The sequence below is a fragment of the Calonectris borealis genome, chromosome 20 (assembly GCF_964195595.1).
Source record: "Calonectris borealis chromosome 20, bCalBor7.hap1.2, whole genome shotgun sequence".
NCBI classification, from domain to species: Eukaryota; Metazoa; Chordata; class Aves; order Procellariiformes; family Procellariidae; genus Calonectris; species Calonectris borealis.
Genome location: NC_134331.1, coordinates 4,706,364 through 4,727,070, shown reverse-complemented (window position 1 = coordinate 4,727,070; position 20,707 = coordinate 4,706,364). Strand labels below are relative to the sequence as shown.

General features: G+C 37.7%; 1 protein-coding gene across 6 annotated transcripts in view; it reads left to right on the top strand.

Moving 5' to 3' along the window:
• Positions 1-16,946, top strand: part of RHOT1 (ras homolog family member T1) — a 28,032-nt gene extending 11,086 nt beyond the window's left edge. For 2 of the 6 annotated variants that reach the window (XM_075169575.1, XM_075169578.1), the window contains 11 exons: positions 898-996; positions 1,428-1,536; positions 2,493-2,613; positions 3,337-3,421; positions 3,810-3,955; positions 4,557-4,657; positions 4,908-5,038; positions 5,385-5,468; positions 6,287-6,406; positions 6,737-6,939; positions 15,786-16,946. In XM_075169575.1, coding sequence (XP_075025676.1) covers positions 898-996; positions 1,428-1,536; positions 2,493-2,613; positions 3,337-3,421; positions 3,810-3,955; positions 4,557-4,657; positions 4,908-5,038; positions 5,385-5,468; positions 6,287-6,406; positions 6,737-6,939; positions 15,786-15,903 — 1,317 coding nt within the window. In that variant the 3' untranslated portion in view covers positions 15,904-16,946. Of the gene's footprint in view, positions 1-897; positions 997-1,427; positions 1,537-2,492; positions 2,614-3,336; positions 3,422-3,809; positions 3,956-4,556; positions 4,658-4,907; positions 5,039-5,384; positions 5,469-6,286; positions 6,407-6,736; positions 6,940-7,793; positions 8,298-8,318; positions 8,442-14,151; positions 14,296-15,785 lie in introns of those variants that run through there. The other 4 variants (XM_075169573.1, XM_075169574.1, XM_075169577.1 and 1 more) reach the window with 4 other exon arrangements.
• The last annotated feature ends 3,761 nt before the right edge of the window (positions 16,947-20,707 follow it).

Here is a 20,707-nt window from a genome sequence, read left to right as displayed (position 1 = left end):
ACGTAACCCCTGTGTAGTATTAGGCAGTAGGAAAGTTGCTTCAATCATAAATACTTTGTTAAGTAGAGAACCAGAGAATAACTCTGTTTTGATTTCTTTCATCAGAATCATCTTTATGAGTTAGTAATGTTGTGATAAAATTGTTGTGCTGAAATCTTTTTGGTTTTCCAAAACCAATCTCTATGCAATCTGTGTGACCTCTGTGAAGAGAAGAGTCCATCATCACTGTAGTTGTTGGGAGAGAATTACCACTGTCTGTTTTCCTTCACTTGGAAGGTATCCCAGCAATTCTTTTGTCATAGAGATAGTCCATATGATCAATGCTTTGCCTGGTAGATGAATGAGCCCTGTGCAGATTTTCAGTATTTGATATTTGAAGCCTTCTGAAGCCATAGTTGAAATAGTGAATAGAGATAGTGTGCTTGTTTAGAAAGAGTTGACTGTAGTTCTAGAACCGTTTATTTTTGCAAGGCACTGGGATTGCAAGGCCTTTTATTTTTCCCCACCAAAAAATGTTTGGGGGAAAAAAAATCATTCCGTTGTTTGTTTGTTTTTTAAAGCCTTCTGTAGCAATAGACTGAATTTAGAGAACTGTTTTTTTTTTTTTTTAAATAACTAAGTAGTGCCACCTTCAGCTTGTGAAGAGCTTGAGGCTCTTCTAATAATTGAATAGAAAGGCATTTAATGCGGAATAATTGCTTTAAATTTATGGATATAAATTTGCTAGATCAGGATTGTGTTTCCTCTTGCTTTTTTTTTGTGTATGTGTGTATGAATGTCTCCGTTCTAAAATGAAGACTAGTATTTGTTTTAATGTCATTGAGCTGCCTGATGTCATTCAGTGTAATCTTTTATATACAAGCCTAGAAAGATAATGAACTTTCTTTTACTCCTTAGATGAAACCTGCCTGTATTAAAGCACTCACTCGCATTTTTAGAATTTCTGATCAGGATAATGATGGTACTCTGAATGATGCAGAGCTCAACTTCTTTCAGGTAACTCTTTTGCTTATCTTTTTACTATGCTTAATAGTTGAACTATATAATTCTAGAAAACAAGTGATTGTTTTTGAAGGAACAGTATTAAGGTGAATTGTAAGGGAATCAGGTCTAAACATTAAAAGTCTCAAGTGCAACATAAAAGAATGGATCTGTAAAAATGGAAATGGTATTAATTTTATTTCTAACCATTGTTCAAGTTTTCGTTCAAGAGCAAAAAAAAAAAAATCTATTTAAATGAACAAGCCGCAACGCTTGTATTTAAAAATAAAATAAAATAAGGTTTGTACACCTTTATTTCCACTAAGAAATTGGATTGTCCTTTGCTAGCTTATCAGAATGTTTAAGGCTGTATTTCATACAGGACATGCTGTTTGTCCAGCTTAGTAGCCAGTGGTCCTAACATGCTCTTTTTGATTTTTTGTTAGAGAATTTGTTTTAATACACCACTGGCACCTCAAGCTTTGGAAGATGTAAAGAATGTAGTCAGGAAAAACCTAAGTGATGGAGTTGCAGATAATGGATTAACATTAAAAGGTAAGCCTTATTTTACTCTTAAAAGGTATGTCTTTATACAGTTGGTAATCATTCTTACATAAAAAAGCTAGTCTTCTGGAATATGATCTCTGTCTTGATTCTTTTAGACTACAAGAGCTGGATGTAGTGGCAGTATGGTATCAAAGGATGATTAAACTGAGGAATACCAGGGTGAATAAAATAAAGTCTTTCTTACTTCTCGTTGCAGAGCTTGGAATCCGAATAAGTATACTGATTCAAAAGAGATTGTCTCCTAGATAAATCTGTATCTTGTCTCTAGGCTCACTGTCTGCAACGCTTGTCAGCAAGGTGTGGTGTCTGTCAACATTTTAACAGCTATGTTGTACAGATTTGCTCAGAGCATATGGCAAAAGTGAAAGGAGGAAAAACGTTTTCTTTCTGAGCATCAATGTAACTGCTTTGCTTGTGGAGCTTACATATGTAATAGGACTCGTGAGAAATTGTAAAGTGTGGGAATCTTAAGGCGTAGCCTTACTAAACAGTGAAATCTCAGTGTTCGTTAAGCCCTGGAAAGTGCTAAAAAAAAAAAAATTCTACCCAGTTATTTTCATACAGGAAAACTGAAGGCTGTCTTCCATGAGACTACTCTCCAGGCTTCTTGCTAAGGCTTCCTATTTTAAATTGTTGAAAATATTGTTGTCTTTATTTTCATACAGCTAAGTTCTTCTAAAATGCTGGTACTGAAAGAAGCAAACAACAACAGAAGACCAAGTGGGTTGTTTTAAGGAAACAGTTCCTTGAAGGACACTTTTACAAATAACATGATTTCTGAACCTCCAGTCTGTGTGGATAATGCTGTAATGTCACCCAGGATATTTAAAGTCTGAATGTGTATTTCAAGCATTTTTGTTTTCAGTCTAATACTGATTGTATTAAAAATATTTGTAGCAGATAAAATACTTCAGGGCCTTAAGATTTCATCATTTGATTTTTAGGTTTTCTTTTTCTACACACACTTTTCATTCAGCGAGGAAGGCATGAAACAACTTGGACTGTTTTACGTCGCTTTGGATATGATGATGACTTAGAGCTTACACCAGAGTACTTGTTTCCTCCGTATGTATCCCGTATTTTAGCTTTCTTTAACTTAACATGCATTTAATTTAAGCTGCCTCCTGCTTTGGCAGGAGGAAAGGGTTATTGTAGTGTGTTTATTTAACACATTGTTACATCAAGTACCTCCCTTACTTTATGACCTACCAGCCAAAATCTTCATGTGACTGAAAATCACGAAGGAAGAACTCCTGTCTCTTGTGCCAAATCATGTGCTTCTCTCTCTCTTTATAAGAAAGATGGCAAGAGAGACTCTTAATACAAAACTGGAACATAAATCTGAGCAGCTGCTTATTGTATGTGGCAACAAATTAGAAAAGGCTTGTCAGTATTTTCATAGCACTTGAGATCCTTTGAAAATCCCCAAATTAAAAAGTTAAGAGATCGACCAACTCTGTGGTTTCTTTTCAAAAATGTAACTACATGATTTTCCGTTTTTTTTTTTTTAAAAAAAAACCCAAACACAAAAAACAACCAACCAAACCAAACAAAAAGCTGATTACTATATAGCTATATATCATGTAATATAAAGACATCACTCATGATTTTAGAATTCCTAATTAAATGTACATGCTTTGATCTCTTTAAAGATAAATTAATAAAGCCAAATACAAAGGTCAAATACCCAATGTTGTAGTTCAAAAAGTCTGTATTTGTGTTTTAATATTCTATATGTCATAAGCACACTTAACACTTCTTGTATTTGTTTTTGTTGTCAATAAACAGGCTAAAAATTCCTCCAGACTGCACAACAGAATTAAATCATCATGCATACTTGTTTCTTCAAAGTATTTTTGATAAACATGATTTGGTAAGCTTTTAATTTGAGAGTGTGTGTGTACTTATACTTAAGAGCCTTAGTTTGCTAGCAATTTTGGTAGCAAAAAGTGTGTTTTTTCATTATGTCATTTCATTCAGAAACTGGCTCTGGCTTAAGCTTTGCAGTCAAAAGTAGCCTGCTGTTTATATTTCTGTCTACAAGGGGAGTCGGCAGTTATAGTTGTACTACCAAATTTTTTTTAACTAGCTCATATATTTAGTCTTATTTAAAAACAAGAAAAGAACAATGATTAAAAAGAAAGCAGCTCAGTTTCTTATAGCCAATTTCTTGAATCTTGCAAGCATACAGCAAGAAAATATCAGTTTAGAATAGACATGAATTAAGTGATTTATGTCTGGTATCGTATGCTTGTTTTCAGGATAGAGATTGTGCTTTGTCTCCCGATGAATTGAAAGATTTGTTCAAAGTCTTCCCTTATATGCCATGGGGACCTGACGTTAACAACACTGTTTGTACAAATGAAAGGGGGTGGATTACATACCAGGGGTTTCTCTCTCAGTGGACGTAAGTGTGATACATTACGTTTTTGTAGTTGAGAACTTTGGGTATGATAATGCATTTGTAGATTCCTCTTAAGAATCTCATAGAAAGAGGGAAGTTTAATAGCTGAATATTGACCCGAGCAGTCAGGTTTTTATAGCCATCCAGTGGCCTAATCTTCAGACAATTGTTATAACCTGTTCAGGATTTGGCCAGTATTTAGTGCTAACTATGAAGAAGTGTCTCTTCAAAATGTGGAGATCTCCCTGAAACTTGTTGAAATATTTATTTCTGGTGTTCTACTCTTTAGAGGCAATATGAATAATGATGTTCAATAATGAGGTTTTTTTCCTATTGAAAATACGGAAAATGAGGAAACATTATTTGCTGAGGAAAAAAAATATGGTGTAGGTACTGCCTTCACAGTGTTTTGCTGACTATTAAGAGTGGTAAAGTTGCCACCATTTACCTTCAGAGTGCTTTTGTCCTTCAGTACTACATAGCACCAGGAATACTTCTATCGTGTCAATCTGGATATAGGATTTAAAAATTGTTTCAGTACTGTAAAGAATTGGTATCACAGATGGTAACAATTTAGAAAAACTCTTTTTGTCCCCTCTGCTAGACTAACCACGTACTTAGATGTACAGCGTTGCCTGGAGTACCTGGGTTATTTAGGCTACTCGATACTTGCAGAACAAGAATCTCAAGCATCAGCAATTACAGGTAATTAATAAAAAATTTGGTACAACTTAGGAATTTAGATTTAGAAATCTGCTCAAGAGTAAATTGTTTAAACAAACGGTCTGTCTTTTTTTCACTTATATTCTCTTACTTTCTGCTCAAGTCAAACCTTTGGTTTAATATTTGAGAGATTGTTTTGTGTGCATTTTAGTGTAAGTGGACAATTATTTCATGTCTTCATATACATACATGCATGTACATCTTGTGAAAAATATTTGTGTTTTTTCAAAAGTAACAAGAGATAAAAAGATAGACCTCCAGAAAAAACAGACTCAGAGAAATGTTTTCCGATGCAATGTTGTTGGAATGAAAGGCTGTGGGAAAAGTGGAGTTCTTCAGGCTCTTCTTGGAAGAAATCTAATAGTAAGAAACCTTTTGCTTATATTCACCTATATATGCTTTTGAATTAAGATTAGACAGCAAAACCAATTGATCATAGAGCTTTACTGATTATTACTGAGTTTGGAGAGCTCTATGAGGGAATATAGAATTATTGGGGAGGCGTTCTTTTTTTTTTTTTTTTGCAAATAGACAAATGGCTATTGCATGCAAGAATTATTTGTACATCATGGATTATAACTTTTGCGTGTACTTGCAAAATCACAGATTACTGTAATTTTCATTCATTAATAAATGGAATAAAACAGCTGTTCAAATCTAAATTAAAGGGGACTTTGCTGTGGTCTAACATGAAATTCTGCATTTTCAGAGACAGAGGCAAATACGTGCAGAACACAAATCTTACTACGCCATTAATACAGTCTATGTATATGGACAGGAAAAATACTTGCTGGTAAGGTTGCCTCATTATTGTTTGCATAAGACTGGTTAATCTTAAAATTCAGTGAATTATCCAGAGCCTTCTGCAAACACATTTCTGTTTTAATTGTCTCTTCTTCATAAATGTGGATGCCCGCCAGCATACCTGGGTTTTTTTTTCCTTTCCTTTTTTTTTTCCCCCGTTCCCCACCTCCTTTTCTGGCTCAAGTAACTTCTGGTTTTACATGTTGCTAATACTTTAAACTGAACCTGTTCAGGACCTGTTATTTTTGAAACCTTGACCTAAATTGTAGAAAACCCAGTCCATTATGTTTATGCTGCAGGGCATCAAATTATAACATACGGTGAATTATCAACAAGCAATCTACCTATTTAGAAAAGAAGAATCTGTCATGTAGGGTGATTAGGATGGCTAAAGTTAATCTTCAGTGGGTGAAATACTTTCTTTAAAGCTTGTTCCACTGTAGTTTTCCTTTATGATAATATGGCATCTTTCTTTGTTTACCGAGATCTAGTCCTCTGCTCTGTGGTTTTTCTGTGTAGGGTGAATGCCAGTTTCTATGGGAATCTAAGACTTTGTGTTAGAAGCACATGTAACTTTTTATGCTGAGGTTGTGATTGCCTGCAGATGTGATGTTAACAGCTCACATATGCTGGCTGTATGGTAAATTCCTACTATTTCTTTTTCATTAATTCTGCCTATTGTCAGTCCATTAGTTCTAAGGATACATAAAAATGAGCCATAAAAATTATGAGAAAAAGAAGTTATAAAATTCCTTTAACTTCATAATGACAAAGCTTTTCTCCCTCTCTGACCGTCTTTTTTTCCAGCTACATGATGTCAGTGACTCTGAATTTTTAACTGATGCTGAGACCATATGTGATGCTGTCTGCCTGGTATATGATGTCAGTAACCCTAAGTCCTTTGAGTACTGTGCCAGGATTTTTAAGGTTTGTGTAGTTTGTATATAGAAACCTTTACATTCATATATCTTTTCACTGACAAAATATTCAGTGTCAGTTACTGGTCCTATACACAAGTTCTAGTGCTTAAAAGGCATTTTATTTATGAGTGCTGGTTATGCACTATGATGCATTAAAAATGCAGCTTTGTTATTTATACAAAGCCAACGCCTATATAAAATATTCTGCTTCTAGAAATGCCTGACTTCAGTGCAATGAATATATCTTAATGCTGCTGCAACCATTTCAACTCAGGCTGTTCCAGACTGAATGTGTCATATACTGTTTCTTTCACTTTTTTTCCTTTTAAATTTGCAGCAGCACTTCATGGATAGCAGAATACCATGCTTAGTGGTAGCTGCAAAGTCCGACTTGCATGAAGTTAGACAGGAATATAGTATTTCTCCTGCTGAATTCTGCAAAAAACACAAAATGCCTCCACCTCAAGCCTTTACCTGTAATACTGTTGATGTGCCGAGTAAGGATATCTTTGTTAAACTGACAACTATGGCAATGTATCCGTAAGTACTTGAACTGTTATATTTTTTCATATTGCATGGGTCACGCACAATACCACTGCATGTCATTGTTAGCCACGAGGATGGAACTGCCTCACTGAGATTTAGCAACAGAGAGACATAAGTGACTTGAGTAGAATCTTCACATTATTTCAAATTGACAAAGTTGGTATATATCCAACATATAAATCAGTGTCAGCTATTGTTGCTAAGGTATTTTTTAAAGAATACACTACTTCATCCAGCTCGTGTTGCAAATTCCAATGAATATGTAGGGTTCTGTTCATTCCTTCTTGTGAATGCATAACTCAATATGTCAATATTCATATCTTGATATTTTTGAGATACTTGTGAATAAGTTGTACTGTAATCCTTGTTAATAGCTGAACTTGACAGTTGATTACAAGTAATGACACTCTTTAGTGAACAACAGTTCCCCCAATGCACTGCTTGAAGCTTTTTTATTTTCAGGGTGTTTATTACTATGTTTATTAATATTCAGTTCATTAATCTAATAGATCTTACATTTTTTATAGAATTTCTTATAAACACCTTGTAGGCTTCAGATAGAAGATACTTAACCTCACATTCTTCTTCACTACACATCTCACTGTTGCTAAGCTCCCTTTGCATCTCTTTTTTTGGTGGGTGGAGCTTTTAATATGGTAATGAACTACATAAATATTACAGCAGATGGAGTCTAGTATGACAGCTGACATTTGCTTTAAATTAAATAGAACTAATGTCACTTTCTCCCAAAATAATAGGATTTTTTAAAAAATATTTTAGACTGAATTTATTGGATTAGACTTGTAAAGCTTTTGTTTTGTTTTTGTTCTCTTCTATTTATTTTGTAGCGCTGGAATACTGGGAAACCACGAAAGTGTAGCACTGACCAAATGTCTTGTCATATCAATATTCCTGCTTCTCCCTTAGTTTTCAAGCATGTGTGTTTGTTAGGGTGGGAAAAGTAGAGGTAACTGTCACTTTGTAAAGTGTGCATTCAAAGCGGTAGAAAATGTGCTTCCTTTCCTTTGAAAAAGGGGTGTTATCTATTGCTGTGCAGACATATAGGCCTTTAGATGCTTTCCTTACAAACTTAAATAAATTCAGCAAACATTTTCATTCATGTTTGTGCTTTGCTGTTAAGATCTGTGTATGGTGGTAATGCCAAAATGTCCAAGACATAGAACATCTAACCTTAAAATTCTGCACAGCTGTAGTTGTACCCTTGCTTCCCCAGTGTATTTTTTTTTCTCCTCTCCTTACTCATTCAAATGTACCTTTTATTCCTAAATCTCTCTTGGTTGTGGCACAGTCCTAATGTGCACCTGATTTTATGAGCAAGATTTCAACTCCTGTCCTTCTGTGTGTTTTCGCAGCCATGCCCGGTTACGCTGTATGTGCGCCTGCAACAGGTGTACATTTTGCATCTGTCAGAACTTCCTCAACTCAGACTTGCTGCAATCTGTAAAGAACAAACTCTTCACTGCAGTTCTTAACAGGTCCTTAACTTTATTTACTAGGTACCAGGTGTGCTTTTAAAATAAAGTTTTTTTGAAAAAGCAATTGGTAACCTTATATACTGCAGATTTTTCACTCCATATCCACTAAATAGGCAGATACTTACTTTAATAATTGTCATAAGATTGTCAAACTTTGTTTAACTTGAAGGTACTCTTGGTCTTTCGAGCTTAGTCTAGTGATTTCTTTGAAACATTACCAATTTGGTAGTTGATTCAGGCACTTAGTGATTGCAAAAATACTGTGGAGAAATCAGGACTGTGTGTGTGTTTAGGGAACTGGTAATGGACATTAAGTAGTGTCTATAAATCTGTGTAATGTGTCTCACTTGAGACATTATAGGTTTGTTTAATATTGATTAGAGGTGGTGCCTCTTAGATATCAGTTACACAAATATTTTCATAAAGGCACAGCTTAACTGTAGCAGCATGGTATAACACATTACATGTTTATATTTGCTAGTTGTTTGATATTTGGGAATCATAGAATTTCTCTCTGTATGTCTCACGCTTGGTTTGCACAAAGAGTGGGTATTTTGTGTAAAAAATCTAGAGCTTTTAACATCCAATTCCTCTCTGAATAATACACAACATGTAAGAAGTGGTAAATGGTTAAACATTTGCAGACACTTTGGAAAAAGCCATTGGTAAAGAGAGATAACTGGTTTTCAGCATTGAAAACAGTGCTATACCTTGTCTTGTGTGTACTGCAGGCAGTTTTTGACACACCTGATTTACTAACACCTCAGCACTTGTCATCTCACCCCAGCAAATGGGAGTTCAAACCGAACAATTTTTGTAGTGTAGTGGTTCCATCCTTTGTAGCCTACCTGGAGGCGTATATGATAAATGTGATTCTCGGAGGCAACTATGATAAATGTGTTTATTTGACGGCCACGGTTAGAATATCCTGACATGCTGCTGGTCCATGTATGTTACTACATTTTACTGTTTTCAGATGTAGGTGCTCCAAATAAGAGTGACTATCTCCTTTAAATGCAAGTTACACACACATAGGAGGCATACTGATACACCTACCTACAGTATTGAGCATCTTTGTGAAATACCACTTTAATCCAAGGTAAAAGTGCTAACCACAGAGTGAGAGTTCAGAGAAAGGTGAAAACCTCATTAGCTTAGGAAAAGACTGTGAATATGAGTGAGACTGCTCATGCTGCATCTCTTCTACAGCAGTCATCCCTTAGACAAAAATCCCTTGTAACAGCAATCTCTGCATATTGTCGCTCTAAAACTTCATTCAGCAGTCACTACTAGAAAATCCCAACTCTTTATTGTTGAGGCTGAAATCACCTCTATAACGCATCCTCATTTTTTGGAATGGGTTGCTACATTAGCTGTCATGGTTTGTTTCTCTCTTGTATGGGCCTGTGGTTTTTCTGAGTCCTGCATTAGACATTGCACTTCGTTCCTCTGAAATACTGTCAAGGACTCAAGGTATTGAAACCTTTTTATGAGAAGTCTCGGGATGCTGTCATTCCACACCTTGTCACTAGATAGTGTGGAATAAGCATAGGAATCTACTACTGCCTAAAAAAGTCAGTAATTCAAGGTAAAGAGAATTCCTCATAGACTTTTCCTCTGACCCTACAGAAAGGAAAAATTATTTGCTAGAATCGCTTTGTCTATAGTCATTGTTAGTCACTAGGGTTTTGTTGCAGGTTTCCAGCATGCTCACTTCATCTCACCAACTCTCTTCCTCATTAGCTCTTCAAGGATGTTTCCTTACTGAACACATTGCCGCAGGTTATTCACCATTCAGACATGGACTACTGTATAAATGCATGTATAGTAGAGATGAGATATCTGTAAACAATAGCTACTAATTGTAGACTTAGGAGGGTAGAGATGGTTTTCTTGTTTAAAAGTGTTATCTCTTTAGATGCATTTTTAATCTAAAAATTTGTGATTAGATTAGAGAAAGCATTTGAATCCAGAAGGATTTTCTGATGTAGTTAGTTTATATAACTTTTCTTATTTTGCCTTTACAAGTGCTTACCATTAGGTCAGGTAGTTGGGCAAAAGTTAGGTAACGGATGGGTGAAGGAGGTTTCTCAAGAGTACTTATTCTCCTGATCCCTTCCTATTTTGAAGCTTTAGACAGTGAAAGTAGGTAAACTGAAACTTTTCAGATTATACCCTTCCTGTATTACTTGTTGCTAAGTAATGCTTAAACACTGCTATCAAGGCAAAATATAATATCACATTTGAATATTCCCACCTTAGTAATTAAAGGAAAAACATTGCCTCTATGCAACTGAAAAACCTCTTCATGCCCACCTTCGGTTTCTCTTCTATGGACAAACTTCAGAGACTCTCCCAAGGGTTTGTAGGCTATCAGAAAGGCAAGCTCAACAAATGTGGAAATTCAGTTTGGAGGTGTTCATTGTGCAGGAACAGGATTGTTGGTTTGAACTACCCAGGATGACACTTCCTTGGTTCTTTCCAGGAGGCGGCACTGCATTCAAAGCACTGTACATGCATGTATGAGACTTGTTACTATGCTGTAGTATTTTTATATTTTTAATTTGTTCTTTCCTTTAGGTGTTCGTTTGTATTTGTCTGGCTGGCACTTAATCTCTTTTTTACTACGTTGTTTTACCTCTTTTTAAAAGCAAGGTTTCTGCTTATGTCATTCTAATCCTTTCTTTAATGATGAGCTTGGATTTTTGGCCTTTTTTTTTTTTTTTAACTCCAGTGCATCAATTTTAAGTGTGTTTTTCTGCTTTCTTAGTGTTAAATCATTCACTTGTTGCCTTTTGCTTGTATAGTAGTGGCATTTTTCTGTCACCTAAGTTAATTTCAAAATAAAATAATTCTAATGCATGAGAATTGTGTTGTTCAGTGGGGGAGACTTCTCAGAGCATGTTTTTTCTTTCTTCTAAAGTTTTTAAATATTGTGGAATAGAAGTGAAGTTCTACTTGCATATAAAACATGGTTGTTTCAGGAATTATTTGTAAGATTTTTTTTTTCTATGAAAACCTTCCTTCTGTGAAATTAAAGTTAAGACTATAGTTTCATTTTCCTGTAATAATGGGAAAGTTTTAAGAATGTAACCCAGGATTTATTTTTCACTGTGTGCAGTGTACGCAGATTATTTTTCAAAACTAGAGTATATTGCCATTAAATCTAATTGCAGAAATCTATCCCTATACTTACATGTCCCCCAAATTAGGACAGTATAACAATATTTTACTTACCTATTTTCCTCCTTCTCTAACCTGTTTAATGCCCCATACTGAGTAGAAGTTTGCATTCCCTGCGTTCCCTGATTTCTTTCCAAATAGAATATATTGAATTGGCATTTTACATTCTTTTTAGGTTTTGTAGATAGTAAGATGCACTTGGAGCTTTTCACGTTTTAGATGACTAATGCACGGGGGAAAATTCTAACTGCTGGAGTTGGTTTGCATCCTAGGAAAATGTGTGCCTGAAGGGAAGCTGCAGCAGCTTGCGCATGTTACACGATGTTTTTGGAATTCAGTTGCTTATATTTTATTGTTAGAACCTATTGTCTCTCAGAGCAGGCTGCTACTGCTTGCTGGCTGCATTAACTTGCTTATAATTTTGGTGTGAGTAGCCTTGTGACTAGCCTGCTGGCCTCACCACTGGGCTTTTAAAATGCTTTTGTAGTTAATACAGCAATGTTTTTGAACTTTTATAGTTAAGGTTAAACCTTCCCAGACCTGGGATTCTTCTGCTGCTGACATAGGGAAAAGTGTCAGTATTGGCCCATAACTCAGCAATTTTCTGTGTGTAACCATGATAGGCATGCTCAGTTAACCTCTTGATAAGTGCATGTTGCAAACTTCTTGTGAGTTGTTAAAGCCTCTTAAAAGAAAGACTGTACAGATTTCAAAGATCTTACTCAACAAATGACAAGTTACTTGACTCACTATTAAGGGTAGATTGAATAAAAATCTGTCTTTTTTTCCAAAACATGCATTAAAATCTGAATTTTATGCCAAAGGCAAAATTTCTAGATTTTCTTACGTATATGGAACTAATTCTATGATTAAATACACACACACCGATCTATTTGGGAAGTTTGAAAGCTAGTTATTATTACTAATAAGCAAGAGTTTCAAATACAGCTTCATTTATGGAGTCCTAACTACTACTGTGTGTGTATATGTGCACATCCATATCTAAGTTTAACCCTTGGAGAGAATAATTTTTCTAATTCAGAGTTACTCTCTTACTACAAGGCAGTAATAATTTCTACCACTGGTGAAAATCAGTTTCATAAACACAACCTCACTGAAATTAAATTTGAACATTATTTATTGAAGAGGTGGAATTTTTCAGTATGTATTGAGAAAAGTTTTTCTGCATTATAGCCACTTTCATGTCAAAGAACCTGTGCTGGAAACAAACATTGATCCTTTTTTATTATTTCAGACAGATTGGTTTTTTTTTCCTTTAATGGCAGCTAAACAATATTAGGGATCAAAGTTGCAAAAATGGAATTTATGACAGCATAAGGAACATTTAAGGAAGAAAAATTGGAAATTTGTTTAAAGATGTAAAGCAATTAGACATCCATAGTGTTCTGTATTTCAGTAAGTATTTTTGGACTTTGGATTTTTGGGCTGAGATGTTCAGAATCATTTCTTATTGAAGTCAGTAGATTTCCTTGAGGCTATAAGACAAATCTCTGCCTTGATTTAGTTCCTTTATTTAAATTGAAGTCAGTTACTGTTAGGCTTAGAAGAGGGATCAGAGTCAATTTACTCTCCCTTTAAACATGAAAAGAGGATTTTATCATGACTGAGAATATAGTAATTGTTTTTAAAAGGATGAAGCATGCTCAGCAACTTTCTTGCATACCATTAAATATGGACATGTGCAAAAGTCAAAACAAGGCAAATTATAGATAAGAATCAGAAAATCTAGATGTGAGAGATAATGCTTTTGCATTGCTAGTGCATGAAGCACTCATTTGCAATTTAAACAGTGATTTGCAGTTTTAAAGGGATGCTTTTAAAATTATGCAAATAGTTGGGCATTTGAATTAACCAAATTAAACTTGAGAGTTGTTAGTTATACAAATATTTGCCCAACAGAGCTTGTCACATAATCTATTAAAATCATGTTACATACAAGTGATTTATTTTACATACACTGATAAGTTTTATAATTTAGAGATCTGAAGACAAGTGTTATAGTCTTTTACCAAAAAAAAAAACCCAAAAACATAAATGCGAAAGCTCTTAGCAGTGACAAAACACAGTCTTGAATTGAATTATCAACAATAATGAGATCTTGTCAGTTTTAGGGCTGATGTGTTGGAGTCATTCCAATGTGTTTAGCACAGGTACTCTAGCTCGTGCGTATGATGCAGGAGTATTGCAGTATCCTATCGACACGTGAAAGTTGAGGCTTTGGGGATGGAGTAGGAAGAGATTCAGTGTCTTAAGCAGTTTTCTGTGTCCTTAAAGCAATGGCATATAGCTACATAAAATCATATTTTTTTACTTAGCTTATCAAAAGTACAAACTCCATTTATTTCTGGTTTTCCCCAAGCACTAAGTTTTTAACAACTGCACAAGAACCAGGGTCTCGATGGCTAAAAATTATAAATTCTTTGGGCTTTGTCATTTGAGCATATTTGAGACACTTGCTGTTGTTGAGCCATGCTATGAACTGCAAACTGTGCATGTGTGTAAAAAGGTTAAGACCCTACATAGATGAGTTGGGGGCCATGCTGTTAGCAGACGAGGAGAGCAGTATTATGCAGCAGGTGCACGCCGTCAACTTTGTAGAAGATTCCATCTTCATGGAGTCATCTCTTGGTCCACGTTTACTTGAAGACAGGTAACAACAGCCAAACTAAGGTGACCTTGCCATTGCCTTTTCCCTTTCTTTCCCTCAGCAAACCACTTGACATCTAGTTTGCAGAGAGTTTGTCAAAACTAGCTGTAGAAGAACTAATGCTTGCAGGAATTAATTAATTTGATCTGCTCCATAACTCAGCAAGATATTCTTAAGTAAGATTAGGATTTTTTTAGAGACCAGCTGTGTTTCGCTGTTTGTGCAGCAAAGAGCCTGTTCTTCAGCATGTGGTATGACAGTACACTGATGATCTATATGGCTTACATTGCTCCTGCAAATGTCTACTAAAGAATATCCTAAACTGGTTTTGTGTATTTTGATAGCAAGTAACAATTCCTGCTTTATCAAACAGCTTGTATGCTATAGCTCTGCAGTTCACACTATTTGAACTCTGTGCACCATGTATGCTTAGGATCTCTGTATGCTCTTTGTACCTAATACTCCTGCAGCTTTCACTGAGTAACCCATGATGATCAATACAGGCTAAAATATGTAGGCTAGTGAAGTTCTGTTGTAAGTTCTATCGTAAACAAAAGCAAACAAACAAAAAAAACCTTACGGTTGCTTAGGAACTTCTTGTGCTTTGAATTATGGCATTTATGATAACTTGTTTTAAAGGGTAGCTCCTGCTTTATGGTAAGCTGTCATACTTGAGACTACTTTGGAGGATGGCTAGCCGTGTTTAACTGAGCATGCTCACAAACTTCTTGCAGTAATTGGGAGAGTTGGGTCATTGGCTGTCTACTGTCATGCAAGATGTGGCTTTTTATGTCATACAGTCACTTCATACTGTTGTTACATCTTGTCTTTTTTCTGTTGATGCCATTGTCACTGCTTGTTTCACTAGCACTTTCTCTTAGCTTTCAGCTTGGTATTGGATGACTGTTTCTATTGCTGTTCTTGTGACTGTACTGGGAAGAAAGGGATTTACAAATGGTCCTTTTGATTCTAGCTTTTGGAAAAATATTACTTGCTACTTGTCAGTAAACTTTTTTGGGGGAAGAAGTGTAAGTAGATATTTAACAGGACTGGAAAGGTTTTCATGGAAAAGCAGAAATATGCAAACTCAACATTGAAGAAAAAAAGGATTTTGCTGGACAGAGTTTTTCTCACTGTGGGTTATTAATTATTTGCTAGCTATTTTTGTTTTCCTTTTCTGAATGCTTGCTGGTACTCTCAAGGAAGACACACTGCCCTCTCCACATTCATGACTAATGATCTGCTCCTGCATTTCTCTTCAGCTGTGTGAGCTCTCTGACTTTAGTGAGATCTACTGTGATCAGGGCCGCAGATCAATCCTAAGCTTTTAAGAAAAGTAAAATGACTGTATAAGTACTCATAAGGCTGAATTGTAAGCTGCTTGCCTGTGACAAGTGTAGTGATGAATTTCCAAAAGCAGAGTAGTTTAGCACAAGTTGTCTGATATTCCTGTCATGGAATTAACCTGGTTTTGTATGTGTGTTAAATTTTAGGCATGTGACACAAGCGGACCTCAAGAGCTCTACGTTTTGGCTCCGAGCAAGTTTTGGTGCTACTGTCTTTGCAGTTTTGGGTTTTGCTATGTACAAAGCATTATTAAAGCAACGATGATCTGAGAAGAAGCACATCTGGCCCTACCAAATAAAAAAAAAAAAACAACTTTTATGTACATTCTGAATGCTTTAAATTCTGCTAGAAATATTTATATATGCAGAGTTACTTTATTAATATTTGTAATTCATGCATAAGATTATTTTAAATTATAGCTCTAACTACAGTATTGCAAAATGCGTGGAAAAAAGAATTGCATCTTAACAGCCAGCTAAAATGGCTTAACTTGTGAGGCCAAAAGGGAATTTGTTGTAAATAACCTGTACATATTAAAGCAGTAAGACATTGCTTCCTAAAAAGCTATTCAAAATACTGTTCTTAGATGTTTCACCATGGTGACATACTAGTGTATAGTTGAAATTCATTTTCCGTTGAATAGGTTCAACTCAAGGATCATACTTCCTCAAGGATTGCTTATTTATTTCACATTCATCTGAAGTGACTTCATCTTTTTGGACTATAAGCTATACCAGGCAGAATTTGTGATTTTCAGTCTTATCTATTCTTTTTAACTGATGAACAAATTTCCCCACTAACTACGTGTTTCAAAAAAAAGTCACTGTTGCTGTCCTGGCCTATGATTTTGTATGTTACATGACCAGTGACATATTTAGCAGTCTGATATTTCTTTTAAAAGGAAAAATGTAAACTTCAAAAACTGCCAGATCAACTTCATATGCTATGTGTAATTTGTGTTTTTCATTTTCCACTATGTTATGTTTTATAACCCTTATGAATCAGATGAGCAAATTTGTATATTATAAATGTTTATAATTCAAAAAGTGTTGCTGTTTAATTTCTCACATCTGTCAATCATACCTGTTGAAAGCTGTGTGTAAGATAAAACTAAAATAGTACACAGTGCCTATTCTACTGTAGTATAGTAGTTGCATGGATCACAGTGCATTCTGTAACTGGCTAGAATTACCTATAGACACAGCTTTTTTAATGATCAAGTAAATCAAACATTAATTCCTCATGACAAACCTATTTTTCCATTGCTGGCCTTTTCAAGTATTTCAATAAAATAACTGTGTACTGTGTTTGTGTTTATCTTTTTTTTTTTTTTCCCCCCTTCCCCTGCCCTGAAAGGTGGTCCTTATGAAACCTTGTCCTTTATCTGAGAGAATACTGTCAGTGCCTTCAGTTGTTGGAGCTTAAAAGTCTTGGCTATGTAGTTTCTTTGGTTTGTCGTATGACTGTGCAGCCTCCACTAGAGGTTTATTTCTGATTTTTATCAGAAGACGAAAGTGACTTCTGTGATATTTTTAGAGCAGAAACACAAATGCATAGTCAACCATGAACCTCGTGTTTACCGTCAAGGACAAAATAGAGTAGCAGAAGAAAGTAAATAGTTCAGTGGGTTGTTTGGGAAAGCTAATGCCTGTCTATTATGTTGACCTTCCAGAAAAGTGAGGCAAGAGGAGGTGAATGACAAAGTTTTATCAACAGAAGATTAGAAAGCTCCCAATCTGGAAACTATTACACTCTACCTAGAAAATTATTAATTTTCTAAAAGTTTTTGAAGAAAAGAGGGCTAATACTTTTCTGGGGAGGTGTGTATGCTGTTATATAAAATCTCGGCATTTTCCCTGGGAAAGTGATCATTGGAGACCTTCTCTGTATCCTCCTCCCACTAGGTAACTGGAGACCACAGAAATTAGGTTCCCCCACGTTAACCTTCTCTTAAGACTGAACAAGACCTGTTCTCTCAGCCTCTCCCTTTATTTCCTGTTCCAGTTCCATCTCGGTGGCCCTCTGCTAGTGGACTCACTCCAGTATGTCAATGTCTGTCTTGTACTGGGAGGCCTGAAACTGGATATAAAATACGAGTACGGTTTCACAAGTGCCAGTTATTGAATGTGACTGTGGATACTGCTTGTGGAAGGCTTGTCAGGTAGTTGAACAGTATTTCCTACTCTTTTTCTGTGAGATGTCTTCTGACATCCATGTTGCAGAAAATAAATGCATCAGTGTTATGTAGAGCTTGTGAACCAATGACCTGAGCAAGCAAATGTTTTCCTGTCCCTGAATTTTTACAGCACTTCTCGGGAGCTTGTGGTGCCATGCAGCAATGGCACATGAAAGCTGCAAAGTGCACGATGTGTTCTCAAGAGCTTGACAGATCACTTGTTTTGTGGTGGTTTTTTTCTTTTGTTTAGGTACAACATACCTGCCTTGGTAGAGAGAGATCAGATTGTGATAGAAAATAAGAAGGAAGACCACTGTGATAGTGTAATTTAATCTGCAGGGATCTCTGACTGCTCGTCTGGGCCTGTTGATCTTTTAACATCAAAGCAAGCAGGGAAGACTAGGTATTTACATGCCTTGAGACTTTTTTGTTTGTTTTCCTAATGGGAGATTCTAACTTAGTAGATCTTAATGCTGCTGATTATTCCCACCACCATCCCCCTCAATGCACTTCTGAACGGATATTTCAGGACTTCATTTCTCACTAATTTATCTCAGACTGCCAATGTACTGATGCTAAAGTGCCTTTTGAGAGACTGATGGTCCTGCGGCACTGCCTGGTCTATCTCCGAGGTCGGAGTTCTGGGGAGGGTCTGCTATTTTAAACCAGTCAGTGGCTGTTGGCTCCAAAACAATTCCAAATATCCAATACCACGCTCTGGATTTACAGTAAGGATTCCCACTCACCTTCCATAAGTACACTCCCATAGAAATCTTTTAAGCATTATATTAACGACACAGCTCATCATCTGTGCCAAGTACTAGAACGTTGTAACTGCCGTTCCAATGAGCGGCTCGTGTTTTATTATGCAGTTTGCGAACCTGTCTGTATTGAGCCTGTTGCCGTATTTTTCTGTGGGGGAGACGGGTGTGGACGCTACTGCTCTACCCGGGGCAGCTGGCCGCCCGCTCGGGATGGGCCACGCGGACAGCACGGCCGCAGTGGCGCGGCTCCACGTGCTGGGCGTGCAGAAGGAAACGCTGGCTCTGGTGCGCGGGTCTAGACCTTTGGCGCATCAGGCAACCATCGCGTGCTTTTGGGGCTCGGCTAATAGAATTGTTGGTTTTCTGTAAAGGGCTGTAAGATTGCCACCACTTTAGGAAAACATGTTCATCGTTGGGTGAATATTTTCACGTTGATTAAACATGCTTTATGCTCATCACCCGGCAAGCGTTAGGAGAGACGCGTTTCTATGGAAATACGAAGGCAGCCCCCGGTGAGGCGGCCCGCAGCGCCCGGGGCTGTCCCGGGGGGCCCGGCGCGGGGCGGGCGGGAGGAGCCGCCGGGAGCGGCCGCCAGGGGGCGCGCTGCCGCCGAGCTGACAGGGCAGCGGCTCCGCGCGGTACCGGAGGGGGCCGGCGGGGACCGGCTTTGCTGCGCGAAACGGCTCCGTCAGCTCCGCCCGCGCTCGGCGGCCGGCGGGGGAGAGCCGCGGTGGGTCCCCCGGGCCGTCCCGCGCGGCCGCGGCCCCACCGCCCCTGAGGAAAACGCCTGTCCAGGCGGCAGCGCTGAGGAGGGCCGAGCCGCGGGGGAGAGGAAGGTCCCTGCGCGAGGCGAGGCCCTGCCCCGCCTCACGGCGAGGCCTCCTGGGGCTGCCAGCGTGCAGGTGAAGAACGGAATAGAGCACCGCGTACTTTTATGAAACCAGGCCTTCGCCATTGGTTTAGGGAGAGGAATGTGCTTAGACTGAAAGCTGGGAGGAGAGCACAAGTCCCGGTGTCTCTGCTGCGGCTCCGTTCGGGCGGGTGGCTGGTGTTCTCTGTGAAAACCCTGTGCCACCGGGGTGAGAGGTGCGATGTGCGCTGCATCACTGGATCCTGTGAGTCACTGTGAGGGGAAAGTGCTCTGCTCATGGAGCACATAAAGAAGAAAGTCCAAAAGGTTGAGCTATTGCTGTTGAGTGCTGGCTGGTGGAGAGAAGGAGCAGCAGCCCAGCCAACCCTCTACTCACGCACGCTCTCTTAACAGTGATTCGTTTTCTTTCCTCCGATCCTCTCAGTCTCCTAACAACTTCTTCCATTGTATTTTCCAAAACCAGACTCCATCTCCTCTTCCTGTTCAGTCTGATGTGTGAATCGCCTGGCTGTGGTATAAAGTCACTGAGAGGACAAAGATCTTGATTCATCTTCCTTGGAGACTCATCCTTCACCCCTCAGCTTTGACCTCCTGTCTGAAAGCTTGTCAGTTCAGGATTAATTGTAAGCATGACTTGATTTTATGTTGGAAATTAACCTTGAGTTACTAATTGGTCTCAATTTCAAACAATTCTTTTAATTTGGAATGAACCTACCAATGTGTGCTGTGATCCCATCAGGTGATAGTTAAAAAGGAGCAGAGACACATCTTAAATTCTGTAGGGCTGACCTGATAGGAGAGCTCCCTCTTAAGACAACCACCCAAAAAAAGATTAGTGGCAGATTTAATTATTTCCCCAGCTATAACCAAAAAGACAATTAGAACCAGCTGCAACCAGTAACAGCTACTGGGGCAGAAGAGAGCAGCAGGTGGAAAGACTAGAGTCGACTTTTTCAGTGCTGGACCTGAAAAAGTTCTAACATGGGGAACAGGGAGGGTCAGGAGGATAGTCTTTCAACACAGGTTAGAAATCAGAGAAGAGATTGGATCTTATTTTTTCCCACTATTCCTTCTCTTCAAGGAGGGAAAGTACCCATGAATCAGGGAGAAACCAAAAGGCAGCACATATAGTCTAATTCATATTGATCCTAAAAGGTGAGCTCATATTGTCCCAGCCACAAGGAGTATCATTGATACCGAAAGAGCCCTTTGCCACCGGTACCTTTTGGACACAGTTTCAACCCCAGTCTCATACCA